This window comes from Orbicella faveolata, unplaced genomic scaffold, assembly GCF_042242905.1.
Source record: "Orbicella faveolata isolate gen_17 unplaced genomic scaffold, um_ofav_v1 contig_46, whole genome shotgun sequence".
Lineage (NCBI taxonomy): Eukaryota > Metazoa > Cnidaria > Anthozoa > Scleractinia > Merulinidae > Orbicella > Orbicella faveolata.
The window spans coordinates 28837478-28859541 of record NW_028301576.1 but is presented as its reverse complement, the minus strand read 5'-3'; the positions used below and the strand labels follow the sequence as shown (position 1 = coordinate 28859541).

Genomic DNA, 22064 nt, shown 5'->3' with positions numbered 1-22064 from the left:
ACTCGAACAAATATTGAATTACAAAAAAAACAATACAAATGAGCGACCACTTACATATTTTTGGGCATCTTCAGGCCTAATCAAGATGTCAACATCGAGAAAGTAAAAGGCGAAGGTAAAAGCAAACTTTCCGCCTACACACAAACGCACATCAAACTGCTAAGAGCAGATGGTGGCAAAAACCACGTGACCCGCCCAAGGGGGGTACAGAGAGGCACGGTAAGGCAAACTGTCTCTAACATCCCGGCCCCTTAAACGCGAAAAGGTAAGCACCGAGCGTTTACCGAGAACTCTACAGTTCAGTGTTTTAACGATCGACAGTCCAGTTTTCTAGTAAGTACTCCTGCTTAAGACAAGTCCGGTATATAGTGTATCGCATAACGCACACAGGTTCACACCTCGCCACCTGTAGACTCCAAAAGGCACAACTTAGTTACAGGCCTGGTCAGGATCGACCAGCTGGTCTTCACTCGGGCCGCTCTGACTAATCCGTCCTTTCCGGGGAAAGTCTGAATTATTCGTCCCAAAGGCCAATTCTTCCGGGGGGTGTTCCCATCCCTGATCAAGACCACATCTCCATCCTGCAAATTTCTCTTTGGCCGCAACCACTTGTGACGCAACTGCAAAGTGGGTAAATACTCACGGACCCAGCGCTTCCAAAACTGGTCAGAGAGGAACTGAACATGTCTCCAACGCCTTCCATAGATGTCACTCTGGTCAAACCGGCCGGGAAGCAGATGAGGTCCTCCACGAAGAAGTAGCAAATGATTTGGTGTCAGGGGAGTTTCATCATTCGGGTCATCAGATAGAACTGTCAACGGTCTTCCATTCACGATCGACTCCACCTCGCAGAATAGGGTGGACAAGCGTTCATCATCTACGATCTGTTCCCTGAGGATGACATTCAGCACTTTTCTGACCGTTCTGATCTGTCTCTCCCATATCCCACCCATATGGGAAGCTGCCGGGGGATTGAACTCCCACTTGATCTCCTTCTGCAGAAAATGAGCTTTCGCCTTGCTATCTTCTTTCCAGCTCCGCATTGCCTCACGCAATTCCTTTTCCCCTCCAACGAAATTAGTGCCGTTGTCCGACCTAATCTTCTCTGGTACGCCTCTCCTGGCGCAAAATCTCACTAAAGCATTGATGAATGAATCAGCTTCAAGACTGTCGAGTTTTTCTATGTGTATAGCTCGCATAGTTAGGCATGTGAATAAGCAGCCGTAACGTTTCAGTTGACTCCGGCCCCTCTTCACCACAAAAGGGCCAAAACAGTCCACACCAACATAGGAAAACGGAGGGTTGTCTGGCGTGACTCTTTCGGCAGGTAGATCTGCCATCTGCTGAACTCCTGGCTTTCCTTTGAGCCTCTTACACAGTACACATTCCCTCAGGACCCGCTTCACCAGTGGTCTGGCCCCTACGATCCAAAATTTCTGCCTGATGAGGGAGAGTACGTACTCCTTACCAGAATGCCCGCTCTGAAACTCATGAGCTCGTCTCGCAACAAGCCTTGATACGTGATGATTCTTTGGCAAAATAATGGGATGCTGAGCTTTCTCGGGCAGGGGTGCATTTTTCAGACGGCCTCCTACTCGGAGTATCCCTTCTTTGTCCAGAAACGGTTCTAGAATATAGATCGGGCTCTTCTTCACAACAGGCTTTCTTGATTTAAGAACCCCCACTTCTCCTTTGAAGTGCTTGTGCTGAACAGACTTAACGATAGCTGTTTCTGCAGCTTGCAGCTCTGGTGGGTCCAGAGGATCAGTGACTACTGAAGGTGGCCTTTCCTTACTTCTCGTCTTCGCTCTCAGCCAATCCTTGCAACGAAGTAACCAAGCCACACACCTTTTCAGACGATGCCAGCAAGAGTAACTCTCTATAAAACGGATCATGGGGTCTTCCAATTCTTTTTCTTTATCCGCTATGGGCATGCCGTGTTTCCCCCTATCCCCAGCATCATACCGCACATTTGAAACGCAACACTTGACTTGATTCTTTACTTCCTCATCTTCACAAGCAATTTCTGGCACAGCTGGATTGGTGGGCCAGGCAGTCTCATCTTGCCAAAGGAATTCTGGACCTCGCTTCCAACGATCACTAGAAATCATATCAAACCCGTTCAAACCTCTGGAGGCATCATCAGTGGGGTTTTCCTTTGTGCCAACCTTCCTCCACTGTCTCGGCAGTGAACCATCATGAATGACAGACGACCGGTTCGCCACAAAAGTTTGGAACCTCTTACTGCAACTGTAGATATATTGAAGAACAATCATACTGTCAGTCCAGAATACGGAGTCTTGAATCTCCAAAGAGAGTTCACGGGATAGCATTCGATCCATTCTCACGGCAATCACGGCAGCAGACAGTTCAAGCCTTGGTATGGTTATCTGCCTAATCGGGGCCAATCTGGACTTCCCCAACAACAGGGAGCAGTAAATTCTTCCCTCTGCGTTCACTCCGCGGAGATACGAAACAGAACCGTAGGCTGACATAGAAGCATCACAGAAATGATGTAGTTCACATTTCAACGGCTTTCCGAAACTGGCAGGCACCAAACAACGCTCAACCTGGAACTGATTCAATAGTGGGAGCTCCTCCAACCACTTATTCCACCGCACCTGATTCTCTGGGCTCAGTGGATCGTCCCATTCCTTGCCGGACTTACACTCGTCTTGGAAGATCACCTTAGCACGAAGAACAAACGGGCACACCAGTCCCAAAGGGTCGTAAACAGAACTAACTATACTCAGAAGCCCTCTACGGGTGAACTCTCTCTGCTTACTCTTGATCTGAATGCCAAATTGATCAGTGTCAGTGTTCCAGTGAATCCCTAAGGCCCTCTCAACAGGCAGAGAACTGCGGTCAAGATCGAGGTTCTTGACTCCCTTCGCTCTCTCTTCTACAGGAATAGCCTCCAGTACTCTTCGGTCATTACTGATCCACTTTGTCAGTCGAAAGCCCACAAGCGCAAGCAACTTGCATAAGCTAAACACGATGTTGATGGCCTCCTCAGTAGTACCAACAGACTTCAGGCAATCATCAGCATAAAAGTTCTTCAGCACAGCTTGGATTGTCTCTTCAGGGAAATCCATTCTGTGATCATCCGCCACGCGCCTCAGGGCAAAACTAGCGCAACTCGGACTCCACAGTCCTCCAAACAGATGCACACACATCCTGTAGACTTCTACCTCACCACCAATCTCACCATTCTTCCACCACAGGAAACGCAAGGCATTACGGTGCTTGGGAGACACCCGAACCTGATGAAACATTCCTTCGATATCTCCCATTACAGCCACTTGTTCTTCCCTGAAACGTACTAAGACCCCTACGAGATTGTTTGTAAAGTCAGGGCCTTGCAAAACTTCTTTGTTCAGCGACGTACCACCAAAGGTCACTGCACAGTCAAATACAATTCGCAACTTCTCGGGTTTGTTTTCATTGACAACATTGTGGTGGGGAAGGTACCAAGTCTGTCCAGGCATCACACCTATTTCCTCGTCAAGCACTTTCTCTGCATAACCCTTGTCAAGAAGTTCTTGAATTCCGCCCTTGTACTTGGCGTGTAACTCGGGGTCTTTTCGGAACCGACGCGCCAACGACTGAAGCCTCTTTTCAGCAACACTTCGATTATCAGGCAAATTAGGGAGCTTGGACTTAAAGGGGATATCCATCTGATAATGTCCCTCAACTACCTCCACCGACTGTTCCCATATCTCAACAGCTCTCTTGTCTTCGACTGAAAACTGTGGCAAACTGTTTGCCAATGCTTCACTTGTTTCAATCTTCCAAAACTGCTCCACCTGCGCATCCAGACTCTCATCGGCACGAGCAAGATTGCAAAGGGCGGACTCTTCAATCAGGCGTTCAGATTCCAAGGGACCATTAAGGGACCACCCCAAGCGAGTTCTGGTGGCATAAGGTTGTCCTTCTTCCCCCTTTCGCAGCTCTAGGGGCCAAAGAGCTTCAGGAACGTCTTGGCCTATCAAAATAGAAACGCCCGACCTGTCAACTCGAGGGAGACGAAGATCTCTGAGATGAGGCCACTTAATGGCGTCGCTAGCTGAAGCTATACAACTCTCCAAGGTAGGTAGATTGGGCAGGGCGTACACCTTTGGCAGCTGGATAACACTGGTTTTCCCCATCCCACTCTTAGCCGCTGCTACTTCTAGAGCCACCACTTCCACATTGGCGTTTTCTCTACTGTTGACAGTAGTTAGGGAAAGATTCGCCTGTTGGCCTTTCACCCCAAGTTTCTCAATCAAGGCCTCGGAGCAAAAGGTCTTGGTACTCCCTGAATCGAGCAAGGCATGTGTGTAATAATAAACCGTTTGACCCTTGGCTCTCACCTTCACAGGAACAATGGGCAGCGCTAACTTGATCTCCCCTTGTTTTGGTGAGTTGCATGCATGGGTGTGGCTTTCAACTCGTTGACTACTAGTTCCAGGATTAGGCTTTGCCTGCTGTTCGCCAGGGTCCTCCTTTCCAGATCGTCCAAAGGATTGGTGCAACAGTTTAGAGTGCTTCATAGTACATCCTTCTACACCACATATAACGCCCGCTCTGCACTGCTTCACAATGTGTCTACCATCAAAACAACAGAAGCATAGTTTCTTACCGCAAACAAAACTTAGTCTTTCCCCAGGCGACATAGCTTTAAACCGGGAACAAACACTCAAGACATGATCCCCCTTACACAGCCGACAAACATGCCTTGTAGTCTTAGCGTTCTTAAACTTGGGATCATTGATGTTTCCCTGACCTTCCGGGCTTTGCTGGTCCTCATGGCCTTGCACTCTGAAACTAGATCCTATGGTTCTTCCTGGCCTTCGCGGGCTTCTTCTACTGGAATCCTTAGACTTGCTTTCCGAGACTCCGAACACAGGATCAGTGGCCTCCCGAGCAGCTTCCGAGACAAAATGTGTCAACTTGACAATTGAGGGGTATCAATAAGTGTCACACATGGCCATTTATCGATTTAAATATTTCGTCCTTATTTATCCCTTTTAATTTCTTATTATATTTATTGACATTCTTAAAGTTGTTATCACTTTGTTGCGATGGGCAGACTGTTGTCTTTATTCGGTAATGGCCATCACAGATTTCCTTTTTTTTTTTCTATTTTTGCAATTAAGTTCCTTCAGTTATATGATGCCATGCGGATATTTGACGCCTTCATTTTTAGTATACGTTTCCTTCTTCGATTTCATATTGCACAATCGTTACATTTGGCCATTTCTGATTTCTAAAAACAATATTGTTTAGATTTCATTGCTTTTGTACCATCCGTGAAGTTTGCACTGTGTAATTGTGTTGCCTCAACTCCATTCATGTCTAATTTGTGTACCTAACGGCAGTATTCCGTTATTCGTATTCTGCCTTCTGTAATTATGTTGCCCTGATTCCATGTCCATTCCGTTTTCCATATTCCGCCTTCTGTAATTATGTTGCCTCGATTCCATGTCTAATTTTCCGTTTTGGTAGACTATTCTGGACTTCTGTAATTTTGTTGCCTCGATTCCAGGTCTAATTTGTTTACCTAATTCCGTTTTTGGTATTCTGTTTTCTGTAATTATGTTACCTCAATTCCATGTCTATTTTATTTACCTAATTAAGAATTCAATTCCGTTGTTCGTATTCTGCCTTCTGTTGCCTCAATTCCATACCCAGCTTGGTTATTTTTTCAACCTCGCATACTCTTTTGGCGGGAAAATGTCACGTGACTAAAAAGGCGGGTTAAACAGCATGGCGGATCTTGTCTCGCTGGATTTCAAAGGAAAAACAGTCGGTTTAACGGCGTCAAGCCTTTACAAATCAACGATAGCTCGATTTCTTAATGTCCACGAGAACGGTTTACACTTAAAAGTGAGTAGAAATGGCAAAATTGAGAATATATGGCCTTCGTCAAATGGGAAGTTCTTATTACCACCCGGGATAACGAATGCCACTGTCATCGCATTTAGTGCTGAAGAATATCAAGACGAGGAAGAATTTGCGCCCTCTACCTTTGGCTTTCGGTACGTATTAAGTAATTTTGTTTCCGTATCGTTCATTATCCCTTCCTCTCGAGCTTTCTTCTCGACCTTTATGCGCTAGGTAATCAAGTACGGGCGTTTGACATTTTATGAAAAACATTCCTTTAAATTTTCTGCTCCGAAATTGTAGAACATGTTAACTGCTCAATCAAGGACAGCTAACAGCTACATGTTTATCTTTTTTTTAAAGAGTAATATTTATTTATCTCTAATTTCTGATATAATATCATCCAGTGTTGTTTCTTAGTTTACTTATTCACATAATTCACAGACATCATCAATGTACTTTTGTGTATTTCATTCATTTATTTATTCATTTATTTCCTCGACGATATAATGTTCATGTGCTACTCTTAAATCTGAGTTGAAATAAAGTTGTGTATATTACATATGTCTGACTGTTGTCTTTTGTTATTGCTAGCTACAGCACTCCCTCATTCCCTGGCAAACCAACCCCAAGCGGAAGTAAATTTGTTCCTGCAGGACCATCAGGGATGGGTGCTGGCTTTGGGAAAAGACCAGCACCGGGTCTTGCTTTTATCAAGAACAAGAAAAAGAAAACAGCGAGCCTTGTGAAGGACTTCACTTTTTCATCTGTTGATGATGAGGGCCAAATGGTGACAGTCTTCCCAATTTCAATCAATTTGAGTGAAGTCTCTGAGAAGTTTGGTCAGTTGTCTGTACCAATCATCTGTAGTGCTGTGGAACAAGAGCTGCGGGATCAAGGAGAGGTGGTAAGACAGGTAGTGGTGGATGCAAGGGGGCAACCTATCATGGATTCCTCTTAGACAAGAAGTAAGTTCTTCAGTTTTGTTTCATTTGCACCCTTACAGTCACAATGGACTTATCTTGTGGTGCAATGACACTGAAGGGAGTTTTGGTTTTGTTCTTGCCAGTGAACCAGGGTATTGTAGGTAGAACAATAAAGTTTCCTTTCACGGACAGGAACTAATTTAAACTAAAACTGTATTTCACTATTTAACAAAGTGAGAAAAAGCTGTCAGTGTTTGGGGCAATGCTGTGGCTTGAGTTTTTCTCTATGGCTCTCTAATGACAGGAAAAGAAATGACAGGGCAGTTTGAACTCACTCCCTCGACCCATGATTCCTGCTTCTTGACATTATTTTTTGGTGCTTCTCTCCCTGTCTTTGGTGGTGATGGTGTTGTTGGTGGTGGTGGTGTAGTAATAGTAGTATCCCCTTTCACCCAGGTCTGCTAGTACTGCTCTTTATTGCTCAAAAAATCATGCGTATATCATCATCATACGTAGGTGTTCTGCAGGCCACATGTCACTGCCAACTACTGAAAATGTGCATTGGTTCCTTGCCATAACCTTATCAAGCTGCATTGCTAACTATTTACATAAAGAATTGGTGTGACCGTGTTTATTTGTCAATAGCTATTTTAATTTTGGTGCAAAAAGTTGCATACTCTGAAAAGTTTTTCTCACCTATGCAGAAGAACAGTTTTGGACATCTCAGCGAACATTTCGTGTGATATCACAGCATACATTCAAAAAGTGGAAACCAGGAGTCTGGCAAGCTCTTAACACTGGTCTTTACACTCTTGATGAGGGGGAGGAAGATGAAGCAAGGCAGGGAACACTTCCTGAAGAACAACATCATTTCTTCTCACAGAACTCTGTAAGTATTCTTCAAGGAATCATACACGTAGGTGTATCTTTATAATATTCTGAGTTTAATAAAAATAGTCATAAGTAAAAAAAAAAATCAAACATACTTTTCAGGATTTCTTTAGGTCACACGACCACATCTCCAACTCTTGAGCACATGAATTAGAAATACAATTAAGAAAAATTGAGAGAAATGTGATTAAAATGGCAGCTTCTGAAATCGTTTTATTTCTATTTGAAGCCTAATATAATTTCTAAAATTCAGTGCAAAAATATTAAAAATCCAAACTAATTCTCTAAGATGCATTTTTTTATTCTTTTTAACCTCCATAGGCTCAAACAGGAGACATGTCTGAGATAAAGAGTATGTTCCTTGAAATTAAAGATAATATAGAATCAAACAAGGAAGTTAAAAAGCTTAAGCAGGTGTTTACCTGTGTCATCTGCCAACAAACCAGTGCTGCAGTAATGTATTTTTGTGTGACTGGCTGTGGCCAGCTAATAGGCTGTTTTTTATGTGCATCCAAAATAAAGGATTGCCCTCTGTGCAGGGTCAGCCTGCCTGATCCACAACTGAGGAAGCCACTGAAAGTCAGTGGACTAGCTGGAATCTTAGGGATTCCTGACTTTTCTGTTACTTCAGCCTTACGGGAAGCAAAGATTGATGTGCAGGATGAGGAAGATGTGGACAATGAAATTCTTTTATTTCTATACATCTGTTACTGATAGCTTATAATAGTTTGTTGATATTTCATTAGGATATGAAGATAAGCCTGGAACAACATTTGGAGTTTTAATGCCTTTGTTGATTAACTTGTGTGTGCCAGGCATTGACTGAAATTACTAATTATCAGTTACTCTTACTTTATGGAAAAAAGTTTATATTTTCTTTTTGATTGCAGTTCAACTTGTAGTTAATGTTTTAGTTCTCCAGTTATGAAGTGGCCTCTGTTTGGGCAAGGAATTCTGTTATTTCAATAAAACTTTTAATTGCAGTAACAAATGTGTCAATCCTGTCATGAACAACATCACAAAATATGCTTGCAAAAGAGGAGTTTCGAGAAAGAAATAAATGCTCCCTTGACTCTTGAAGGTGATCATAGCATGCGATTGGATCATAACCAATGCTGGGGTCAGTATTCAGCCTTCCGCCTCGTTCTTCATACATTCGTACAGCCTCTGGAGTTGTAGGAATCAAATGTGGTTCCAATGGCACAGCCTGATTTGTCCCTCTCATTTTCTCAATGGGTATACATCCTTTGGGTCCTGTAAATGAGAAGGAAATGTTTTCTAGTGTGTAAGCCATTAAATACATTCAGAATATACCAATGAATTGCTACATTCCACATTGATGCTCGAGCCACAACGCGTAATGTGGCTATAATGTACCCTTTCACTCTAGCTGCTTATTTGTTTGAAACACATTTTGAGCCAAATACTTCTGTAGATAACAATGCTGTATTGTTATGGTTACTTGTGGTTTCAGTGAAGTTCAAAGTGCATGACTTTCTGACATGAAATACCACCACTCACCTGGAATTCGGTGATGGTTCCAAGAATTAACAAAGTTTTCAGATCCCACTTTGCTGACATTTATGGTCAGCCAGGATACAGCAAAACTAACCATAGGATCTTCCATGTTGAAGATCTCTTGCTCTTTTATAATGCAGAGTGCCTTTTTAAGCGGATAGTTTACTCTGGAATTTTCCTCTGGCCAAAACCTCTCTGCCCTGTAATTCTTGGTGGATGTTGTTTGCCTCCAAGGGGCCCTGCTGTTATCATGACGTCTATTCTTGAGTAGCTCCTGTACAAAGATGCAGAGACAGAACTCTGTGCCATGATCAACACGCACCTGATCAAATAACCCAAACTGAAGCAGAAGAGACCTGTATTAGATAAAATGAAAACTAGTCAGCAAGGAGGATTGTTAAAAGGAAAAGGTTTGAAATCATGCGAAACAATATCACCCCCAGTTGAGTTACCAACCAATTCAGCATGAGCTTTTAAAAAGCTTTGAAAGAAAATGAAAGATCTCTCCAATAAATTATAACCCAGGCCCAGTCACTTATGAAGTACTGCAAGACTACCTGATCATGAAGAAGTCTTTTTAATGTTGGGTTTACTTTTTGGATACCTCATAATTATTTTTGGATTTATACAAAGAGATGTAAAATTCATACATGTATATCTTCCAGATGCAGAAGGGGAGGGTATAATCCAATGATAGGGAGAGCTATAATTTTGAATTGTTTTTAGTTTTTGAGAGATTGGATCATAAAATTGTTGGTGAAAATAATTCAGATCTGATAAGTTAATCTTTAGGACATGTTTTGATCTGAAGAAGGTCTAAAAGGAGCACCTACCGAAATAGATATTGGTAGATAAGCACAGGGTTCTTTTTAGGTATTGTAATAAATCCAAGGACCATCCTACTACAGCCATCCAGAGCATGGACGTGGGTGACCCCAAACTCTTGGGCTAACTTCTCATTTTGGTCCATATGCAACTTATAGCCAAAATATGGTGCATAGTATGGAACTGGATTTGTTCTATCTAGTAGGTCATGTGCCCTTTCGTTGTGGGCGCTGGGAGCAACTATTCTCAGCATACTTGATATTCGCCGCTGACTGATTTCACGACCGCGTGAACCTTGTTCCAGCTGATATCGAAGGGTGCCCTGCATCATGCGTCGCCCATATGTATGTCCATACTGTGGATCGAAATACACACTATTTGGGATAAGTTGTGAAGGGTAGGGGGTGAGGGCTAAAGCAAGTTAAGGGCATGAGGGGTGTGAGTGGGGAGGGAAGATGGGGAGGGGATGAGGGATAACATAGCTAATGTACGGGGAAGAAGTAAGACAAATTCGTAGCGCAAATCACGTGAGGTCCGTGTTAATCTTTGTTGTTGGGTTAAAGCATAGTAAACCGAATAAGTACGTAAATATACGGGTACCTGTTCGATGTTTCTTATGACCATTTCCTCCAGACATTCCTCTGAAACCCAGCGTAAAGCTGAAACATTTATGTTTCTCTTCTTACAGTATCTTCTGATACTTCTTGAACTAAGTCCCCGTGCTTCTATCAATCAAAACAAAGAGCTGACATAAACATAACATTACACGTTTAATTGGTTCAAACTGATAAATCAAGACCTGAATAAACCGGCGTTAAAAACTCCAGCTAAACACGCTAAACCTACCAGGATAGAGTGCTTGAAGTCTTTCACTTATAGCTTGGTAGGATAACTTCCTTTTAACGAGGTCTCGTATGAACTCCTCTTCAACGATTTCGTCTAGATTCATTTTGGGCCAATTTTCTTTTCAAAAATGCCCGCCCTATTTATGAGCACGTGATCTCAGGTTCAGTCTCCTCTCGAGCAACCTCGTCCCCACTTTGCACTGGGATCGAGGCAACATACTTGCAAAATGAGGAATGAAAAATACGAAATCAAGATGAAGAGGACCGAAAACAAACCACCGTCGAGTAGTAACAATCTATTCACCCACCAATTACAAGTACAATATAAAGAAAAAAAAAACGAATAAATAAAATCACGGGACTTTACCTAAGGGAGTCACTAGTACGGAATAAGAAATAACAGAAAAAGATAACAGTAAGATAAGAAGACGAAGCAATCACGATAATGATGTAATAACATCATTGCTTGATAGGCAAGACGATCCGAAGAAACTCAAAATACGGGCAAAAATATCGAACTTCATGACTACAAAATAACAATTAATAAATTAGAATTTCAGCATATAACCGGCCAATTTGGACATAGAATATATTGCAATGGCCACCTGGTACACTGATCCAAAACCCAGAAAATAAGCATGGAATCGAGGCAAGATAATTACAGAAGGCAAAAGACAGAAAGCCAACACGGAATCGAGGCAAGATAATCGCAGAATGCAAAAGACAGAACATAAATATGGAATCGAGGCAAGATAATTGCAGAATGCAAAAGACAGAAAGTCAACACGGAATCGAGGCAAGATTATAACAGAAGGCAAAAGTGAATTCAGGCGAATTTCAGAATACATTTTGAATAACAACATCAAAATTTGAAATGGCCACGTGGTACACTCATCGTATCTGCCTGTTGCTTCCAAGGTCTTAACAAGTAATTTCCTCCATCGACTCTGAAGCGACTGTGGCAGTCTTTCAACAATCTTGACCATACTCCTGCGAGTGTCAATTTCTTCAAGTTTGCTGATGGCTTCTAAAGTCTCCTTACAACTTCTAAGATCATCCGCCAGTTCCTGAAGGCAGTGCCCTTCACCATGTCTGACAATAGGTCCCTCGGTGACTTTCTTAACCCACATTTCAGAGATTTTGTAGTCATCTCCAAACCTCTCTTTCAGCAGCGCTCTTGCTTTCGCATATCCCGCTGAAGGACTCATGACGGCACAGCACTTGATGACTTTGAGGGCTTCTCCTTTACAATACTGAAAAAGCCTGTTCAACTTTGCGCTATCATCTATAGCAGCACTTCCAATGCTATTATCAAAACTACGCATGAACATCCAGAACTCTAATGGGTCCCCATTGAAAGTCATAAGCTCAGCCTTCGGCAACTGCATAATGTTAATCATCTGAAGGAGGCGTGGCTCATCACAGACTGTGGAATTTGGACCGACATGCTGTTCTTTGCCTTGTGCAAGGGGGTCCTGACCATTCCCTTCAATATTAGCATATTTAACTTGCTCACCAGTCATCTTCTTCTTTACTTCAACACTGGCTCCTCGAGTTTGTGTATCAGACACTGCGTTCTTCAAATTGCCTGACATACACGTTGGCCAATCTGCTGCGTTTGGATTTAAAGGCGACTTCTCAACTGATTTTCTTATAGCACTGATGCGATCACTCAACCCATCTCTCTCCTCAAACATCTGATAAACTCTCTCCTCAGCTTCAACCTCTGAAATCTTAACTCTTAAGTTCAACTGCTCTTGGTCATATTGCAATTGTAACTGTTTTTGTTTGAGCTCCAAACCATCTTTCAGGACCTGTGCACGCGCCATCAATGCCGCCTTTCTAGCCGCGGCCTTCAACCGCGCACTGGACGCGGTTGTTGAAGAGGACTTCTTTGTACTCCTAGTTGTCTGACTGATACTATCGTCTGGGTTAAGTTCGTCTTCTAACCGACCATTTGAGAGATTTAACGCACATGACACACTCACGCGGTGGTCTGCTAATTTCAACACTTCACTACAATTGTTTTCAGCCTCGACATAGTACAATTGGACACTGGGAACCTCTTCTGGCATACCAGCCTTTTCTAGCCACCGAATTAATTTAACATTAAAGTCAAATAAATCCTTAAGAGCTGTTCTCACCTGCTCCAACCTTTTCTGGACGCGATCAACACTCGCTCCACTGTCCAACAAAGATTTTAACTCATCCCGCTTCCTTGTCAGATTTGACGCGTAGCCGCCACGTTTTCTCAAGACCGCCATTTTCTCCAAATTGACAGCATGTAAATCCAAAGTTACATTGCCCCTTCGAGGCCGAGCACTGACACAAAGATTCTCCTCAGACAGGCTCCTTCGTTCGCCTATTCCACGGTACATTTCGCTAGCAGAACTCAAACCAAGCACGACAAACAGCCAGACCACAAACGTCGATGACAGACTCGGTTTTCAAACTCCAAACATGCAAAATGTAATCCGATGCAGCACACAAGAATACGAACTTCAACCAGCGACCTTTTGCGTGACAACAATCGAGGACTTCAATCCAGAGTTTCCGACAAATATCTGTACGTTCGGTGTTGAAGAAATCCACAAACAAATTGTACACTGAAGATGTTTATTCTGTTACTCGTCCTTCCGTCGGTTCGGTACAGCTAAAAGTTACAAATGTAAAGCTTGCGACTCGAACAAATATTGAATTACAAAAAAAACAATACAAATGAGCGACCACTTACATATTTTTGGGCATCTTCAGGCCTAATCAAGATGTCAACATCGAGAAAGTAAAAGGCGAAGGTAAAAGCAAACTTTCCGCCTACACACAAACAACGCACATCAAACTGCCAAGAGCACATGGTGGCAAAAATCACGTGACCCGCCCAAGCGGGGTACAGAGGGGCACGGTAAGGCAAACTGTCTCTAACATAATATACTTTTTCAACATTTCAAGAGAAAAACCCCCTCAAAACACAGTTTTCTGAGGTTTGTCTCCTGGACAACTTGCTTATGGACAGGATGAACTTAATTCCATACTTCTCGAACCATTCATTATTACGTTATCGTGTTTATAATGAACACCACTTTTTGACACTAAGGAGCTAGTTATTCATTAACTATTGTGGCACGTGAGCTGGAAAAGCTCATTTTTTAAGTCGGAGTGCAAAGTCCTTTAACGTGATACCAAAACTGTTCCACAGAGTTGTTTTGCAAAAAAAAAAATTTTAGGTATAAGACCACCTTAAATAGGGTCAGGGTTTCAAACCCTTCGCGATAGTCTGGGAAAGCACAGTGACACTACAATGGAAACAAAATAAGCATCAAGATGACCCTGAGAAACTTGGCTACTGAAATGCCGTCTTCAAGTTATCACAGAGCAATCCACTACCAACTATAATAAAATGTCACACACACAAAAGAGTCGCGGATAAAAAAAAAAAACAATCGCGGACAAAAAAAAAGTCGATGTCCCTTCCAGGCCACTAGTTTCTTCTTTTACATTTTTCATTTTATATGTAAAGCCGATTAGATCACTATTGACCCAACGTATACCAGCAGGATCATCGTTCAGGTTGCTTGCTCAAACATTTTATAGAATTTTTTCCCCTGATCTCTGATGATCCACGATCAAGAATTCTTACCAAACTATGCCGCGTTGCTTGATCTCTGACAAGACCAAAAGAACAATTTCGATATATTAAAACGCAGCCTAAAACAATAGACCTCAGCACGAGGCCTCGGGTAATAAACCGCGCAAACTCTGTAGTTATTCCCCGGAGCCTCGTACTGTGGTCTATTGTTTTAGGCTGTATTTTAATATATCGAAATTGGTCTACCGACCTCTTCTGTGCTTATAGATCAGTAAATTCCAGCGGTTCCCCTCCCCCCGGGGAATACGCGGGCGTTTGCCCAAGGCCCTCGTCATCTGTACAGGCCCTGCGTCACGTGAGAGTCGCGCCGCTTGAACAGCTTTAGTAACAGGAAGAATACAAAAGGAAAAACCGATACAACGTAGGATGATTTTTTGAAGGTGTACTATATTTCGGCAGGAGCCATAATCGGGGACAGACACCGTAAGCGCGCGCCATTTCTAGTATTGGGGCTGTCCCCATGATATGGGACAATTTTTCTATTTTTAGAACAAATTGCGCCATCATGTGCGGCACACGCACATACATGCTGCGTGGATTTTTGCGGATACAGCGCGAGGAAATGGCGTCCGAAATTTCCGAAATGTTTGATGCTTTTGGCCCACAAATCAATACGTTCATGTCCGTTGGAATTTTGCTTTAGTATTTCCGTCGTAAGCTACTCCAGTTTGAGTCAAGTAAGACAGTGCCGAATTTAGTTATGTCCCGCTTTATATCGCTGACCAAGTTGTGTTCCGCTGCTTCTTTTGCAAGAGCTCCACATTACTCCACTCTAAGTTTCACATATTCTGACATATGTTGAAGGAAGATTAACAGCTTTTCCATAACACAACAAAAAAACAGTTGGATATATCTGGATATAGCACCGTTTCAGGACTTCAAAGTTTCCCTCCTCTTGCCACACGCTTGCGAGGATTTCGCCAGTCTCTCTCGACCGAAAAGTAAAACAAAGTAATTAAAAGTAAGTACAACAAAGTAATTACAAGTTTGAGTTTTGCCTAAATTGTAAGCAACGCTTGATGCTTTATCAAGGCCCAATAAGTGACAATAAAGTTTATATCTGTAGATGCTGCTCAGTTTTGTTTGTGTAAAAATCCAATAAATTGTCTGTTGTCGATGAATAAGAGCGCCCGCCGATGCGTGTTTTGTACAATCAGTAAAACATGACAAATTGGACTTCCCCACTTTCGTGTGAAAACGTACATCGAACTCATATAACATCTCTAGTTTTTAAATATGTTTAAGGTTGATAAATGTTTGAGAACATATTAAAAGCTTGGCTGAAAATATGTGAATACAGCAGAAATAATCAGCTTTCTTTAATCAACTCGAATAGCAACGGTACTCGAATAAAGATTTCGATTTTGTTGGTTGAGTTATGAAAACTCCTTGTTTATTTTATTTTCGCAGTGTAAAATTTCACTATGTTAGAGAAATACACATGATGTTAGTAGCCTTTTGGCGTTGGTGAAGATTGTTGCAGCATCTCAGCGCAAAAGACAACGAAAGAAATCTTTGTCAAGATTTGTTGACAATTCAAAACACCGACTCGGATTTGAAGGTGCAGGCGCTGCACTATGCAAATGAGCTAGTTATGTACGCGTCAGACTTTCCCTTAAAAGAACTTTTGCAAACTCGCCAAACAAACAGAAGCAATAAGAAACTATCAAAAACAGATTTGTTTATGATTAAGCATTGTTTGGGAAACTTTCAAATTAACTCGATACCAGAGTAAAGAGTTTTCTTTCATAACTTTTCTTTACAGAACAAACGCAAGAGCTTACGCGTTCAACTAACGCGAGCACATGTTATTATTCATTGACATCCATTTGATTAGAGCATAAAGCTACATATAAGAGCCCTGGATCTAATTCCCTTCCTTATTCCCTCCCATCGCTGTGAAAAATCTGCAAGACAATCTCGCCACTCTCACCATTTGATCACGCAACGTGACAACATCCACGCGAGAGCCCCCGACATGTGCGTGGATCATACTATGGGCGGCCGTCGCCACCAAAAATACAAGATTATTAAACGGCACAGACCAAACATAAATGGTTTAGTGATGGTTTGCGAAATGGAATAAACGATTGACAAATGATACTGTCTAAATACAAATAGTTAGGTGTTCTTGTGTTAGATGGTCTACTGAAACAGTAAATAATTTAGACAATTTAGAAATGGTTCAGTCACCGATATCAAAATGGAACAAACTAATAAGAATCAGTTTATTTAAATAAGAATCCATCTGACTACGATACGTAGAATGATCAGGTCTGACAACAAACGGTCAAGTGTTCTGTTTCAAAATGGTGTAATTAATGGTGGGACGGTCGAAGTAATCGACAAATCATTTAATTAACCAAGAAATGGTTCAACTCACCGACCAATGGTTTAGTGTAGTGCCAACTGATTTAATGCAGACACAAATAGTCCGGGCAAATACTGCAGTACGAGGTCAAGTCATTCGTGCAAACAGCAAATAGCTTAACTTAATGTTGAGCTGTTCAGTCATAGAAGGAATGGTCCAGTGTAATTAGAAATGATTGAACGAAATTAAAAGTGATTTAGCGTGGCACGAAACGAAACAGCCTTGTTTGCGCATCGAACCGCAAAAAATACAACAGTGAGGTGGACAAGTCAAGATTGAAATGGATCAGTCAATGTGGGGTCTGACGTAATACGTATACCATCATATTTGGCGCCAAATTAGGGAGAAATCTTAATAACATCTTGTGAGGGTCAACTTCATGTATCAGCACAAAGTACATTATCCGACCAATACACCCCTAAACAGCACTATACATCCTCATACAGTACTATACACTGCTATACAGTACTATACACCCCTATATAGCACTATACAACCATATACACCACTATACACCCCTATACAGCACTACACACCCCTACACAGCACTATACACCCCTATACAGCACTATAAACCCCTATACAGAACTATACACCCTTCTACAGCACTATACACCCCTTCACAGCACTGTACACCACTATACAGCATTCATAAGCTCGCTTGTTTACAGAAAATTTTTCACGGACGAGTATTATCCATCCGGGCATTTTCCTCCGACGGGCACTATGGGCTGATAGTGTCTCTCCGCGGATGACCACTATCGCGTCACGTGATCAACTTAAACCGATAAGAATCGGAGAAAATTTAGTGGTGAACTATAACGCGTGATAATTGACGAAGGCACAGCCCGTCAACTATCACGCATATAAATTGAGAGCGAATAATATAATTGTTTTCGTATATATACATATACATACACATATACATATACATATACATATACATATACATACACATACACATACACATACACATACACATACACATACACATATACATATACATATACATATACATATACATATACATATACATATACATATACATATACATATACATATACATATACATATACATATACATATACATATACATATATATCTACTAGTCGTTCAAAACTTTACCTAAATCCCCTTCACAGACACTTCAAAAAAGCCAAGAAGCGGCTGTCATTTTGTTAACAAGCGAATACTGCTACTCTACTTACTTTCTACCACAGAATAGATAGTGAGTAGCGTAGCCAATAAGCTCACGGCATTCGTAATAGAACGCTAGCAGATTTATACTAATACCGAACAGATGCACGGCAACATGGAATTTAATTATATATACACGGTCTACTATGTATTTGCATTTGAAAAATGGCGAAACGACCGGCCATACTGTCGGATGGATGTAATTTTTCTTAAATAAAAATCAACTATCGACTGTCAACTCAACAAACGGAAGATATTTTACTTGATATCTGTGAAAGGTTAAGAAAACTATTAGCTGAGAAGGTTGAACAAGGTGATCGCTATTGCTCTATTCCCTAACATCAAAACATCTAGAAAACAAATTTTACCTTGACAATTATAGTTTATTATTTAAAAATAGATTGAAATGGGGATTCAAGCCTAATATATTAGCCATCATTGGTCCTATTCGAATAACCCCATCCCTTAACCTGAGCTACGGCCCAGGTGTATTCTATTCATAAGTACTGGTCGTGGTAAGGACAATGCAGAAGTTGTTAATTAATAATTGTAAAACCCAAACAATGAATATTAAAAAGTCCTGTAAACCTAAAGCCACTTTATTCAGCCTGCGTAGCAGTCGTTCGCGTTAAAGATGGGTTTTTTTGTTTGCACAAGAGGTCCTGCATAAGGCTGTATAGTAATCTACAGTGCTATATAGGGTTGTATAAAGGTGTTTGGGAAGGTATAGGGCTGTATATGTGTTTTAGAGATGTATAGTGTTGTACAGTGTCCGTATCAGGTTGTATAGGAGTATTTAAGCTGTATAGGGATGTAAAGTGCTGTATAGGGGGGTATAGTGTTGTATAGGGATGTATAGTGCTGTATAGGGATGTAGAGTACTGTACAGGGGTGTATAGTGCTGTTTAGGGCTGTAGAATGTTTTGGAGGGGTGTATAGTGCTGTTTAGGGCTGTAGAGTGTTTTAGAGGGGTGTATAGTGCTGTATAGGGGTGTATAGTGCTGTAGAAGGGTGTATAGTGCTGTATAGGGATGTGTAGTGCTATATAGGGGTGTATAGTGCTGTATAGAGGTGTATAGTGCCGTATAGGGGTGTATAGTGCTGTATAGGGGTGTTTAGTACTGTATAGGGGTGTATAGTACTGTAAAGGAATGTAGAGTGCTATGTAGGGGTGTATATTGCCGTATAGGGATGAATAGTGCTATACAGGGGTGTATAGTACTGTATAGGAGTGTATAATGCTGTATAGGGGTGTATAGTGCTGTTTAGGGGTGTATATGGCTGTACAGGGGTGTATAGTGCTGTATAGGAGTGTATAGCGATCTATAGCGGTGTATAGTGCTCTATAGGGGTGTATATTGCCGTATAGGGATGTATAGTGCTGTACAGGAGTGTATAGTGCTGTATAGGGGCGTACATTGCTGTATAGGGGTGTATGGTGCTGTTTAGGAGTGTATAGTGTTGTACAGGGGTGTATAGTGCTGTATAGGGATGTATAGTACTGTATAAGGGTGTATAGTACTGTAAAGGAATGTATAGTGCTTTATAGTGGTGTATCGTGCCGTATAGAGATGTATAGCGCTGTACAGGGGTGTATAGTGCTGTATAAGGGTGTCTAGCGCTGTATAGGGTGTATAGTGCTATAGAGGGGTGTATAGTGCTGAATAGGGGTGTATAGTGACCTAAAGGGTGTACAGTGCTGTACAGGGGTGTATAAAGCTGTATAGGAGTGTATAGCGCTGTATAGCGGTGTATAGTGCTTTATAGGGGTGTCTAGTGCTGTATAGGGGTGTATAGTATTGTATAGCGGTGTATAGTGTATAGTGGTGTATAGTAATGTATAGTGCTGCATAGGGGTGTATGGTGCTGTATAGGGATGTATATAGTGCTGTATTTGGATGTATAGTGGTGTATAGTGCTGTATACGGTTTTATAGCGCTTTATAGGGGTGTATAGTGCTGTATAGGGGTTTATAGTGTTGTATAGCGGTGTTTAGTGCTGTATACGGGTGTATAGTGGTCTAGAGGGTTTTATAGCGCTGTATAGGGGTGTATAGTACTGTATAGGAGTGTATAATGCTGTATAGGGGTGTATAGTGCTGTTTAGGGGTGTATATGGCTGTACAGGGGTGTATAGTGCTGTATAGGAGTGTATAGCGATCTATAGCGGTGTATAGTGCTCTATAGGGGTGTATATTGCCGTATAGGGATGTATAGTGCTGTACAGGAGTGTATAGTGCTGTATAGGGGCGTACATTGCTGTATAGGGGTGTATGGTGCTGTTTAGGAGTGTATAGTGTTGTACAGGGGTGTATAGTGCTGTATAGGGATGTATAGTACTGTATAAGGGTGTATAGTACTGTAAAGGAATGTATAGTGCTTTATAGTGGTGTATCGTGCCGTATAGAGATGTATAGCGCTGTACAGGGGTGTATAGTGCTGTATAAGGGTGTCTAGCGCTGTATAGGGTGTATAGTGCTATAGAGGGGTGTATAGTGCTGAATAGGGGTGTATAGTGACCTAAAGGGTGTACAGTGCTGTACAGGGGTGTATAAAGCTGTATAGGAGTGTATAGCGCTGTATAGCGGTGTATAGTGCTTTATAGGGGTGTCTAGTGCTGTATAGGGGTGTATAGTATTGTATAGCGGTGTATAGTGTATAGTGGTGTATAGTAATGTATAGTGCTGCATAGGGGTGTATGGTGCTGTATAGGGATGTATATAGTGCTGTATTTGGATGTATAGTGGTGTATAGTGCTGTATACGGTTTTATAGCGCTTTATAGGGGTGTATAGTGCTGTATAGGGGTTTATAGTGTTGTATAGCGGTGTTTAGTGCTGTATACGGGTGTATAGTGCTGTATGGGGGTGTATAGTGCTTTATAGGGTTGTCTAATGCTGTATAGGGGTGTATAGTGTTGTATAGCGGTGTACAGTGCTGTATAGGGGTGTATAGTGCCGTATGGCGGTGTATAAGGCTATAGAGGGGTGCGTAGTGCTGTATTTGGGCGTATAGTGGTGTATATTGCTATATAGGGGTGTACAGTGCTTTATAGGGGTGTATAGTGCTGTATAGGGGTGTATAGTGCTGTATAGGGCTGTATAGTGCTTTTAAGGGTGTATAGTGCTGTATAGGAATGTATGGTGCTGTATAGGGGTGTATAGTGCTGTATAGGGGTGTATAGTGCTGTATGGGGGTGTATAAAGCTGTATAGGGGTGTATAGTGATGTATACGGGTGTATAGCGCTGTATAGGGGTGTATAAAGCTGTATAGGGGTGTATAGTGCCGTATAGGAATGTATAGCGATGTATAGTGCTCTATAGGGGTGTCTAGTGCTGTATAGGGGTGTATAGTGCTGTATTTGGGTGTATAGTGGTCTAGAGGGTTTTATAGCGCTGTATAGGGGTGTATAGTACTGTATAGGAGTGTATAATGCTGTATAGGGGTGTATAGTGCTGTTTAGGGGTGTATATGGCTGTACAGGGGTGTATAGTGCTGTATAGGAGTGTATAGCGATCTATAGCGGTGTATAGTGCTCTATAGGGGTGTATATTGCCGTATAGGGATGTATAGTGCTGTACAGGAGTGTATAGTGCTGTATAGGGGCGTACATTGCTGTATAGGGGTGTATGGTGCTGTTTAGGAGTGTATAGTGTTGTACAGGGGTGTATAGTGCTGTATAGGGATGTATAGTACTGTATAAGGGTGTATAGTACTGTAAAGGAATGTATAGTGCTTTATAGTGGTGTATCGTGCCGTATAGAGATGTATAGCGCTGTACAGGGGTGTATAGTGCTGTATAAGGGTGTCTAGCGCTGTATAGGGTGTATAGTGCTATAGAGGGGTGTATAGTGCTGAATAGGGGTGTATAGTGACCTAAAGGGTGTACAGTGCTGTACAGGGGTGTATAAAGCTGTATATGAGTGTATAGCGCTGTATAGCGGTGTATAGTGCTTTATAGGGGTGTCTAGTGCTGTATAG

General features: G+C 41.9%; 3 protein-coding genes and 1 long non-coding RNA gene across 4 annotated transcripts; 1 reads left to right on the top strand and 3 right to left on the bottom strand.

Moving 5' to 3' along the window:
* Positions 1-392: 392 nt before the first annotated feature.
* On the bottom strand, positions 393-5465 carry LOC149099492 (uncharacterized). Its single transcript, XM_089276849.1, has 2 exons — positions 5351-5465; positions 393-4909 (listed from the first exon to the last, which is right to left on the bottom strand). The coding sequence occupies exons 1-2, from the start codon at positions 5463-5465 to the stop codon at positions 393-395; spliced, it is 4632 nt and encodes a 1543-aa protein (XP_089132975.1).
* A 1514-nt stretch (positions 5466-6979) lies between these two features.
* LOC149099491 (uncharacterized) lies at positions 6980-8673 on the top strand. Its single transcript, XR_016203551.1, has 2 exons — positions 6980-7680; positions 8004-8673. It is a non-coding gene; the product is annotated as an uncharacterized LOC149099491 (long non-coding RNA).
* Positions 8549-11765, bottom strand: LOC149099490 (uncharacterized). Its single transcript, XM_089277192.1, has 5 exons — positions 10872-11765; positions 10626-10750; positions 10034-10380; positions 9204-9556; positions 8549-8936 (listed from the first exon to the last, which is right to left on the bottom strand). Exons 1-5 carry the CDS (start codon positions 10972-10974, stop codon positions 8605-8607), a joined length of 1260 nt encoding a protein of 419 aa, XP_089133318.1. The 5' UTR covers positions 10975-11765; the 3' UTR covers positions 8549-8604.
* LOC149099489 (uncharacterized) lies at positions 11308-13309 on the bottom strand. Its single transcript, XM_089276848.1, has 2 exons — positions 11760-13309; positions 11308-11396 (listed from the first exon to the last, which is right to left on the bottom strand). The coding sequence occupies exons 1-2, from the start codon at positions 13246-13248 to the stop codon at positions 11308-11310; spliced, it is 1578 nt and encodes a 525-aa protein (XP_089132974.1). The 5' UTR covers positions 13249-13309.
* Between the last annotated feature and the right edge of the window lie 8755 nt (positions 13310-22064).

Excerpts from the sequence above, each read along its gene's own strand:
- LOC149099492 (XM_089276849.1), bottom strand. The coding sequence starts at position 5,465 with ATGGAATCGAGGCAACATAATTACAGAAGGCGGAATATGGAAAACGGA. Across the intron at positions 4,910-5,350 it reads TAACGGAATACTGCCGTTAG|CTGCTCGGGAGGCCACTGAT; the intron begins GTACACAAATTA and ends TTGTCTCGGAAG.
- LOC149099490 (XM_089277192.1), bottom strand. The coding sequence starts at position 10,974 with ATGAATCTAGACGAAATCGTTGAAGAGGAGTTCATACGAGACCTCGTT. Across the intron at positions 10,751-10,871 it reads ACTTCAAGCACTCTATCCTG|AAGCACGGGGACTTAGTTCA; the intron begins GTAGGTTTAGCG and ends TTTGATTGATAG. Across the intron at positions 10,381-10,625 it reads TCATAAGAAACATCGAACAG|TATGGACATACATATGGGCG; the intron begins GTACCCGTATAT and ends TTCGATCCACAG.
- LOC149099489 (XM_089276848.1), bottom strand. The coding sequence starts at position 13,248 with ATGTACCGTGGAATAGGCGAACGAAGGAGCCTGTCTGAGGAGAATCTT. Across the intron at positions 11,397-11,759 it reads AACAGGCAGATACGATGAGT|TCATGAAGTTCGATATTTTT; the intron begins GTACCACGTGGC and ends GTTATTTTGTAG.